Source organism: Plectropomus leopardus, chromosome 18, assembly GCF_008729295.1.
Source record: "Plectropomus leopardus isolate mb chromosome 18, YSFRI_Pleo_2.0, whole genome shotgun sequence".
Lineage (NCBI taxonomy): Eukaryota > Metazoa > Chordata > Actinopteri > Perciformes > Serranidae > Plectropomus > Plectropomus leopardus.
Window position 1 is genome coordinate 3,123,735 of NC_056480.1, and position 11,458 is coordinate 3,135,192.

At 35.7% G+C, this 11,458-nt stretch overlaps 1 protein-coding gene across 1 annotated transcript; it reads left to right on the forward strand.

Annotated features, from left to right (window-relative positions):
• The first annotated feature begins 1,436 nt into the window (after positions 1-1,436).
• pithd1 (PITH (C-terminal proteasome-interacting domain of thioredoxin-like) domain containing 1) lies at positions 1,437-10,239 on the forward strand. Its single transcript, XM_042506859.1, has 6 exons — positions 1,437-1,779; positions 3,494-3,537; positions 3,880-3,957; positions 4,928-5,032; positions 6,238-6,346; positions 9,745-10,239. Exons 1-6 carry the CDS (start codon positions 1,582-1,584, stop codon positions 9,844-9,846), a joined length of 636 nt encoding a protein of 211 aa, XP_042362793.1. The 5' UTR covers positions 1,437-1,581; the 3' UTR covers positions 9,847-10,239.
• The last annotated feature ends 1,219 nt before the right edge of the window (positions 10,240-11,458 follow it).

Genomic DNA, 11,458 nt, shown 5'->3' on the forward strand with positions numbered 1-11,458 from the left:
TTCTAAAATTTGTAAAAGATCTGAACTCTTCTTCATCCACAGAAACTGATCAATTATTCTATAATTTTTTGTTAATTGTTTGTCACTAGTTTTAGTTAACTAGATGTACATATAAAATACATAATGGCTCATCCATTTTTATGCACTTATTCTAATTATTATTATAATTTTAACTTCACGGCACTTTGGTAACGTACGACAGTTTTGACATTTGGTGGTAAGCGATACGAGCCAATCAGAGCGTCTGACTTCTGGAAAGTGACGTCAATGTCGAAGAAGATGATTTCCTGCGGGGCACGCTTCCCCTTCAAAATAAAATATCTGTACTTCAAAAAGAGAGATGGCGACACTTTCCCCCAAAAAGCAGAAGGATACAGTTGTAAAAGGCAAGAAAGTAATGAATGTTGCACTTAGAATATTTAGTTACATCTATATTGATTTCATCTTAATGTCCAACACGCTTTCAAGCCACATTTTTTAATGCCTGTCTAATTCAGGTACGTACATGTATTTTTTAATTTATATCACTATCCAGGACCCTGAGGTGGAAATAGACTGTGGCTGACCCCTCCGACCCTGGACATAACACTGTAATATTATGCATACTTTTATCGTGAATTTTTTTATTCTACATTCATGCTTCTTGATTGATTGATAGAAATGAATGGATGGATGGGCTTCTTGATTTATTTTTATTATTCTTTTTATTTTATGTCCCCTTAAAATGCTTATTGTAGCCTATGCACCAAATAATAAGGGCAATAAACCCTATCCTGATACTAATTAATATCAATAACACTAATATGTCAATAATAATAACAAGTTGATGTGAGAATATATAGCTAGTAGAACCGTTATGTTTAAAGGCTAATTTCTATGTGGGCCCAAAGTGCTCAATATTTATTAAATAATGTGCCATTATTATTCCTCAGTGCTTAATTGTTAGACATTTATCTTTAATTTAAACATTTCGTATATTAAAATATGTCTGTATTTCACAACACTTTCAAGTTCAAGGTTCAAGGACTTTATTGTTAATATGCAAGAAGTGCAGCTGTGTCACCCTCAGTAGTGCATACTATTTAAAAGAAAATAAAAATTCACTTTTATGTAGTTTAGGACACAAATGTAAGCTATGATAGATAACGAAATCAAAATCTAAAATCCTACATAGGCTGCAAAATACACAAGTTATATTTCGCAAAATATTTACAAAGTATAAAAATATACATGAAAGTATGATTCGTGTGCAAACATCAGCAGCAACAAAGGACAGTTAGGGTGCAGTAGACAGTGTGAACTGATAGTATCTTTTACTACTCAATTTAATGTTATTTTAGTACTATCAGCCCCCTTGTCCTAAAAAAAATGTCGAGAAACAGCGTTTTATTTTGTAAATCTTGCACCGGAAGCACATGTCTGCTCTCTGTTCGCTTGACGAAGATTTCAGTTCGCTTCAGGCCGCGAAGCGAAACTCGCTGCTCACACTTTACTTTCTGAAAACAAACCGAACACGCTGCGCCTGTCACACTCGTGTTTGTCCGAGCTAACTGCGACGGGAATCAGCGTTTCAGCTCCACGATGTCCGGAAACGGCCACGGTCACGGACAGGGACACAGCTGCGGGTGCAAGGGTGAGCACGAGCCCGCGGAGAGGGGCCTGGAGTACGGACTCTACCGGCGGATCGACCTGGAGAAGCTGCAGTGTCTGAACGAGAGCAGAGACGGGGACGGGAAGCTGGTGTTCAAACCGTGGGACCGGCGGCACGAGCGGGACAAGGTAACGGCTGAACAGAGCCTCTAACCCGGTCACTTTTCTGTGCCTGCGCGGTGAGCGATAGCATGGACCCAAGTTACACGGGCGTTCTCTGAAGGTGTGCCCCGGGTGGAGGTGCAGGTCTGCGGCTTCGTCTGTCGCGGAGCGTCGCCGTGGTGCTGCGCAGTTACTAAAACTAACAAAACTTTATTGACATCACGGAGGCTGCCAAAGCAGATGAGGCTGCAATTCTGTACATTACTTTGCTAATTAGGGCAGAGCAATAAGATTTAAAAAAATATATATACATTATTATTATTTTCTTCTTTTATTGAGTTCATTTTTAATCAACAGCAGTCCCAATCATAAAAATTATATAAAAAATATTCATTAATTTTCAGAATTTTGACAGGTTTTTGTCATGATGCCACTCTGTTTTTAGATTTAAAAAAAAAACCCCATTATTTTCCATTTACTGTATGCAAAATTTATGTTTTTTGTTTTTTTTAAATTATCACAGCCTGGGATATGTCAGTGATTAGCAGCAACATTGTTTTTTATACATTGATATTATTTGTGCACCGTCACATACACACACTCACACAGCTCTGCACACAAAATGTGCTTTTAAAAATCAGGCTTTAAAAATGTTATCCATTAATATGACCGTCTACTTACATTGAGTTTATTTTTTTAACCAACATCAGTCCTAATCGTAATATTAAATATTCATTAATTCCTCAGAATTTTAACCCTTTAAATGCCAGATTTTTGTCATGATGCAACTATGTTTTCAGATGAAACCCCCCCCCAATTATTTTCACTTTGCTACAAGCAAGGCAGATTTTTTTTAAAATTGTTGTAGCTTGGGATGTGTCAGTGATTAGCAGCACCATTGCACCTAGTGGAAATACAATGTATTTTCTCCATTTGTCAAGTATGGTAAAAAAAAAAAAAAATGTCATCAGGTGGAAAAAAGTAGAAATGACAAAATCCAAGGCAAAAGTCCAGAATGACACCCAGAAATCATACAATGCATGTTTTTATGCTTTGATGGCTGTGAGATCAAAAAATGCCGTTTGAATGGGTTTCAGTGGCACATTTTTGCACTTAACAATATGAATGTAACAATTTTGTTAAAGATTAAACCAAATTACACAACTTGCCAATATAATCAGTGATAATTAATGAAATATGATTGCTACAGATTAGCTCAACTATGGTCACCTATAACAGTTAAAGGCTTCTTGTATTATCTTATAATGTAATATATAATAATATTTATTTCAGAAGGGTCTTTCGTTTTATGGGAAACTGAACTTAGTATTTTAACATTGTTGTACTCGTAATTCTACTTAACTGAATACTTATTCCTCCACTGTTGAAATCATAATCATGATGTTTATTATATTATTTTAAGATATTCATATTATGGTTTGTCACAAAATGGTAAATGTTTGCAAATTTACATCTAAAATAACTGAATTGATGTTTTCATCACTGATGACTTTGCACATTATTTTCTTGATTTATTGATTGTCTATTAAATGTCGGAAAACACTGAAAAATAATGCCCGATTCTGATCACTCATACCAGGATCTTTGTGGCCTCAAAACCAGTCAAACCAGTATCCAAATCTGAGCATGTCTCAGTGCAGATTGTGGTGTTTGTTTTTTTGCTGCTGCAGCTCTGTGATGACTCAGAAAGGATTAACACGCGTTTGTTTTTCTCTTTTAGTACGTGGAGAGCGACGCAGATGAAGAGCTGCTGTTCAACATCCCGTAAGTCCTAAAGTAATCACCGTCACCATCATCATCATCATCATCCTCATAATTAGTCCAAATATGAACCCTCTCTCTGAAAATGACTGAACACAAAAGTAGTCATTATGAAATGTTTTTTTCCGCTAAGTTAGTAACAAGGTTCTTCTTTGACAGTTATAATGATAAATGAGCTCTTAAAGTTTTGGGGGATTTTTTTTTTCTGTAATTTCAGACCAAAACATTTCTGCTTCTATTTTCATTTTTGATTTTTCATAATTCACCATTTGTTGGTAGCGTCTCTTTGTGATTTCACTCAGTTTTGCCAGAGATAGCAGTGAAGGAACTGTGTGTCTCTCTCAGTTTTACCGGCAGCGTGAAGCTGAAAGGTATCATCATCTCTGGAGAAGATGACGACTCTCATCCAGCTGAGATTCGACTGTGAGTGTTAAAGGCTTTTATTTATTTATTTATTTTTTGATATATACTTTTTTTTTTTAATGCTTTCCATTAAAAATCACAGAAAACAAAATGATACATGTGTGTCCACTGGACTCAACAAATCAAAAAGCTAGCGGGCAACCCCTCTTAAATAAAAGCAAAATCTGCACAAATATATACACACATGCATGCACATATGCACACAGGCACACACACACACACACACATACATATGCACTTACATTTGCACAGGTGCACGTCCGTATCCTTTCACATTTTTATCATCCTTTATCTCTTTAAAACCAAAGCAAATTGTTTTGATTTCTTGAAAAATATGGAGAGAAGGCAATGAGCAACTAATGAAGACATGGCCCCCAAATTAGCAAGAAATTAGTAAAAAGAAAGGTATAAGAAAATTACCTGAAAATCAGCAAAAAAGTTTAATTAGAACAATTATGAAAATAGTTTACTTGACTTTTTTCAATAGTTTTTTTATTTTAATTGTCCCCCTTAAATTTTTTTAAATTTCAGCTCATTTTTTTTTACCATGTTGCTCACTGACTTTTATTCCATGTTTCAGAAATAAATCAAACTGATTTGTTTAGGTTTTAAAGGATTTAACAGCTTGTAAAAGGCGTCTGTAGGCAGCACAGGAAAACTGACATCGATTCAGGTTTCAAAGTGTTCATAGTCGTACATTTGGGGAAATAAAAATATATTTTAATTTGAAAAACATGACGTGATATTACTGCTATACAAAATCAGGTCTTATAGTAGTGGACACATGGTGAAGCCTTTTTGACCAATTTTCATAAATAAATAATAGGAGGAATTTTTGACTGATTGTAATTCCCATTAAAATTAGAAATAAATATGTTCTAGAAAAAACTCTACTGATCTGCTGTTAAAGTGCTTCTATCGCTTCCTTCACTAGAGGGCAGTGATTTCATGATCTTATTTTCCTCTGCAGGTACAAGAACATCCCTCAGATGTCGTTCGACGACACCGGCAGAGAACCTGAACAAGCCTTCAGACTCAACAGAGACCCCGCTGCTGAGCTCGAGTACCCGACAAAGTGAGGGCAGAAAAAGTTATTTTTATCACTTCTTGCCTTCAAACAGAAACTTTTGGTCTTAAATCAACAGTTCCCTTCTGTCTTCAAAGATATCACTGAGCACTCAAGAAATCTGCGGCTTAAAGAGTCGACTTGTTTGATACTTTGTGTGTTCAAACCACATTTGTTTCTCAGATCAGATGTTGCAGACAGACTGTCTGCACTGTTTTCTGCACGTGAACGGAGATTTGTGCGTCCGCACGTCAACAGCCGATCAGCACGGGTTGATGTGGTGACGACAGAGGCGTCAGTTTTTTTCTTGTAGTTATTTTTTTATTATTATGTTTATTGGCTTTTTGTGCATTTAGAATAAACAGAATATACATTCACAAATCTTTCTCAGTGAAAGGAAAAATGTAACAAACATGAATCCCTATAGTTTAAAAAACTGTATATAATAAGGATAATAATAAATAAACAATGCAAATAAAAATCATTATTAAAAAATTTTTAAAGAAAAAAACACATCTACTTTTACAGCAATGCTTGCACAGATACCTTAATATATTCAAACCAAAACTAGAATAAACATAATTACTTGACTAAATAAAAAACAAGAATGTATGAAAACACTCCCACAGACGTAACTTTTTTTCAGAAATATTTCTGAAATTTGTTTAGCATCCCAGGACATCAACTGTTTCACATAAATACAAATCTGCATCAGTTTGCGTTGTCACTGCCTTTAATTTCATCAAAATAAAAGCCCTCTGCTACTTTCATATTTTTATTTGTGAGGACAAATGCATGTCCTAAAAAATCTACCTCGATGGGTTTGCTCATGCTTGATATTCCAGCAGGCAGAACACTGAACAGCCAAACAAGACACGAAGATAGAAAGTGATAAAAGCACGTTGTGAGTTTGACGCAGTGAAATTCGATCTTTGTTTTGTGGTCAAGGACGCGTTCAAAACAGAAGTGGAAGCAAATCTTTGTTTTTCTTTCTGTTTGTCTCAGGTCGTCATGCGTGTCTTCATTTGTATGCGTGTGTAAGTGTTTTGGTTACATGAACACACGTTCAACATGCGGCGGCTCGGGACGGACATATTTAATTCCTCATTTATAATCCTCCACAAATTTCGTGATAAAGTGTATAGTGTTGCTTCCTTTGAGTGTGACTGTGGACTGAGGCCTTGAATTGAAGTTTTTCTCCCGTTGATTTCCAGGATTGCTCGTTTTTCCAACGTTAACCACCTCTCCATCCACGTGTCAAAGAACTTTGGAGAAGAGAGCACCAGAGTTTACTACATCGGTCTGAGAGGAGAATACTCAGAGGTTAGTTTGTTCCTCCTTGTATTACGTTTTCAGGTCGTCCGTCCGTCTGTCTGTTTGAGCCATTCTTATAATGCAATATCTTCAAAATTTCTTCAAATTTAGCACAAATGTTCATTTGGACTCACTCATGAACTGTTTAGATTTTGGTGGTCATAGGTCAAAGGTCATGGTCATTGTGATCCTGCATTCATCTCATCCTTGTGAACACAATATCTCAGGAGCACCTCGGGATTTTTTTTCAAATTTAGCACAAATGTTCATTTAGACTCAACCATGAACTGATTAGATTTTGGTGGTCAAAGGTCAAGGTCACTGTGATCCTGCATTCATCTCATTCTTGTGAGCACAATATCTCAAGAGCACCTGGAGGGAATTTCTTCAAATTTAGCACAAATGTTCACTTAGACTCAACAATGAAATTATCAGATTTTGGTAGTCATAGGTCAAGGTCAAGGTCACCGTGACCTCATCTGTCTCATTCTTGTAAACACAATATCCTATGAACACCAAGAGAGAATTTCTTCAAATTAAGCACAAACGTTTACTTGTACTCAGTGATAAATTGATTCGATTTTGGTGGTCAAACGTCAAGGTCACTGTGACCTTGCATTCTTGCGAGAAATTTCTTCAAATTTGACACAAACATTCCTTTGGACTCAAAAATGAAGTGACTTGAATTTGGTGGTTGAAGCTCAAAAAGTCAAAGGTCACAGTGACCTCATAAAACATGGTTTTGGTCATAACTTGATTTCTCATAAATGTCTAACAGGATATAATGATGAAGTGACTTTTTTTGTCTCATTCTTGTGAACCCCATGTCTCACAAACATCTGAGGGTATTTCTTCAATTTTGGCACAGACGCCCAGTTAGACTCAATGATAAACTTATTAGATTTTGAAGGTCAAAGGTCAAGGTTATTGTGACCTTGCATCTGTGTCATTCTTTTGAATGGAATATCTTAAGAAGACCTTGAGAGAATTTTCTAAAAACCAACGTTGGACTCAAGGATACATTTATTAGAATTTGGTGGTCAAATGTTAGTGATGTCACACAACATGTTTTTGGCCATAACTCAAAACTTCATATGTGAATTATGGTAAGATTTCACGCAAATTTGTCATAGGATATAATGATAAAGTTCTGACATTTATCAAAGATCAACTTTGACATCATAATGTTCTTCAGAAAAACTTATCAGGGCATTATTTAACATCATATCTCAGGAGCAGAAGAGGAGACGTTTGGTCAGATACCAAATTGGTGACACTAATAATAATAACAATAATAATAATGATGATAAACTTTCTTTGTATAGCGCCTTTCATACAAGAAATGCAGCCCAACGTGCTTTACAAGAAAGAATTTACATGCACATCAAAAGTCACAGAAGACATAGACAAAATAAAACCTGCATGTAAAAAAAAAATTGAGATCAGAATAGAATAAATAGAATGCATCTTCACATGGATAAACCCCACCTGATAATACCAGTACAAGAAAGATAAAATAAGGATAAAAACTGAATGCACAGAATGCATAAAATCAGATAGGAAACAAAATAAATTCAGTAAAACCCATTGATATTATTAATAAAAAAATAATTGGCGTAAACTGTAAGTCGACTTACATACAACTATGAGGTGGTATTTCTACTTTAATGATCATCTAAAATATTTAAATATTGTTGTAGATATCATTCAGGGTAGACTAAATATAAGAAACACCTCACAGTGTAACACAACAAACCACGTTTTCCAGAATGACCTCAAAGTTGAAATAACACCTCTGTACAAAACTGAATTTTTCCAGGGTTGTGGTATTAGGCTGCATAAGTTTTAAGCCCTTTGAACCCAATAAACTGGCTGGCATTTTTAATCTTCTCAAATGTAGGAATTTAGTCTCAGGACAAACAAACTTATAAATATTTGTTTTTTCCCCTGTGGTTCCATGGTTAGTTTGTCTGTGTGCGTCACATCAAAACTGCATTAAAAGGAGAAATGTTATTGACTCATTTTTAATCCCGAGGGCAGCAGATGTTTTCCAAAATATTTTGATATCTCTCTGGTGTTACATCATTTTCCCTTCAGTCCTCAAAAGAGCACTTTTGTGTCCGTGTGGTACGATGCTGTCGTGGTGACAGCTGTTTAAGCTGTTCACAAAGTCCTTCTTTTTAATTAACACCAGAGTTCCCAGTTACTGTAACCTTAACAAAACATTACGTTTCTCCCCCATTTTTTTGAATAATAGTTTTATTTTATTGTGTTATTAAATCATGAGTTAACACTTTTCCCTGCAGCTCAGAAAGATCATGCATGTTGCAAGCATGCAGTCATACCGTAGTTTTAGTTTGATTATTGTCCTGCGCTGATTTGCACCAGCTGTGCGTTCAAATGTAGTCTAGTTTGCTTCTTTTTTTTTGGAAAAGAAAATCATTAGCATCTTTATTTTTGATGGTAACCCGGGGGAATGCCTATAAAAAGGGATCTAATATCCTCTCAGAAGTACATCTGATAACTCAAAAAAAGTTGCAACTGGTACAATAAAAGTATTGTAGTAAATTACTTCATTAAGTTACGTTTCTCTAGAGAATATCTTTTTTAACTATATTTGTGACCATCATAATTCTATATTTAAAATTATTTTTACAGAATTATTATTTCTTTTATGCATTTTTTTTCAGGTCATTTCTTTTATTTATTTATTTTACTTTTATTTATTTATTTTTTGTTTGTGTTTGGGGTCTTTGTGTGTTAATTTTCAAGCATTTTTTGTGCTTTTTACAAATGTATTGCTAATTTCTGTGTCATTTGAGGTTCGTCATTACCTTCTTATGTTTTTAAAAGAAATCATGCCAATTTGCCCAGGTTTCAGTGAGTTAACTTGAGAAAGAAGTTGCATGTAGCTGTTATAATGGTCTGATCATGTTTTCTGGTACATACGTTTTACTTCTTAGTTATTTCGTTCATGATTTTCCACTTTTTCTGACATTTCATAGACCAAACAATAAGTTTGGAAATAATATTTAGTGTCATTTAGTTTGTTGCAGACTATTTACTGTCTTTTTTTCTAGTTATTATTACTCCAGCATTTTAGCATACCTGCCATTATCCCATTGTGCTTAAATTAATTAAGTTTACTTAATAACAGATACACAAAATAGCAATAAACATCCATAAAACATAACCAGCTGTTTCTCTCTGTAGCCTTTATTAAGCTGAAACACTATACACTGAGTGTTTGTTCATGCTGTAAGTCTGCTCTTTTTTACGTATTTTCTTTTAAAAAACTATAAAATCGATCAAGTCTGTGTCTTCATTGTGCATTAAGCACAGTGATTAAAGACTATGATGTCACCGCTAGGATAACAAATTACTTTCTTTCTTTTTGTGCTCTTCAGGCTCACAGACACGAAGTGACGATCTGTAACTACGAGGCCGCAGCGAACCCTGCGGATCACAAAGTGGAGAGCATCATCCCACAAACCAATTTCATTTCCTGAAGAAGCTTCAGAGAGTCGGGAGGAAGAGGAGAGGGACGAGGGGCGGTTTCTGCTGACTGTCACTGACACAAAAAGGTCAAAGATGAGTTCAACGCTGCGTGGCTGCAGGTTGGTTGAGCTCGACCCGGACTGAGCACCGAAATCTGAAGAGCAGAGAGCTTTAGACGCGTCTGGAATGCCGAGTTGTTGCTCTGTTTCTACGGCAATAAAGAGTGAAGGCTGAATGTGGGCAAAAAGCTTAATAATAAATGCATGAATTGACACTCAGATAAAGTCTGTTAGCAGTTTAACCAGTATACTCTGATTAATGTCTAATTATCCACCACTTCAATACGCCACTAAATAAAACACAGACAGCTGGAAATAAACCAAGTGATGGAACTTTTTGATTAATTAAAAGTTTGATTGCCATGTTTACACCCCCCGCCGGTGTCCGCTCCGCTCTCATTCTCTGCCGATGTCTCCGCCAGTGTCCCCGAAAGTCTGCTCTTCTCTCATTCTCTGCTGATGTCTCCGTCAGTGTTTCCTCCGGTGTCTTTGAATGTCCACTCACTCTCATTCTCCGCTCTCATTGTCCGCTAGTGTCTCCGCCAGTGTCCGCTCTGCTCTCATTCTCCGCTGGTGTCTTGCCTTCTTTTCATGTTTTTGAAAGAAATCAAGCCGAAGCTAACCGGTGCAGGATATTTTCTGCCATCTAGTGGTTTTAATATTATTAGATCTTTGATGGGTTTCTATATCCCAAAATGCTGTTTGTTTTTCCTCAGTTCATCTCTGTGATGAGATGAATTCCCAGCAGGCACAGTTTATTCAGTAAATTTGCTGTAATATGGGGGGGAGCGAAGTGAGTGGAGTCGAGGGGATTGATATTCAGGAAGCCTGGATGAGGAATTGAGACTCAGCCTTGGACCAGATCCAAGGTTTCCTGCAGCAGAGGGCTGTTTGAACAGGCTGAGCTGTGATTCTGCCACTGTGACACTTTAATACAAACACATGCAGGTTATCATGTAACTGCATTGTTAAAGAACTCCCGAAAAACAATTTGTCATCTTTACACCTTCGTTTTTATTTCCACAGAGGGGTGATGTCATCCTTGATTTTGCTGCATTAGATATGCAGCATGCCCTCATGCAGTGAGCAGCAGCATGTGAGGGAATTTATGGGAATGTGTGAGCTCAGTGGAGGACCATTAGAAACATCTACATCATCAACTATAAAATCATACAGCAGACTGTATATTATTACCTGAAATACTTCAGGGAACTGTTTAACATAAAAATAATAATTATTCCATTTTAAGCACAATTTTTAATCCTTTGAAACCTTAAGAAAATGTCTTGATTTCTTTCAAAAACATAGGAAGGCAATTAGCAGTGACAGAAGAAATAACCCAAATTAGTTAGAAATTAGTTTTTAAAAAAAAGTACAACCAAATTATCTAAAAATTATATTCAAAAATAAAAGATAATGATAATTATAAAATTTAAAAAAATTAAATAAACAAAAAATGAAAGGGGATTAAAACCCCCCACAAACAAGGCTTGGAAAAGTGCATAAAAATTCATAAAATATTTGCAGGATAATTTTATGAATGCAATTATAAATATAGTTTATA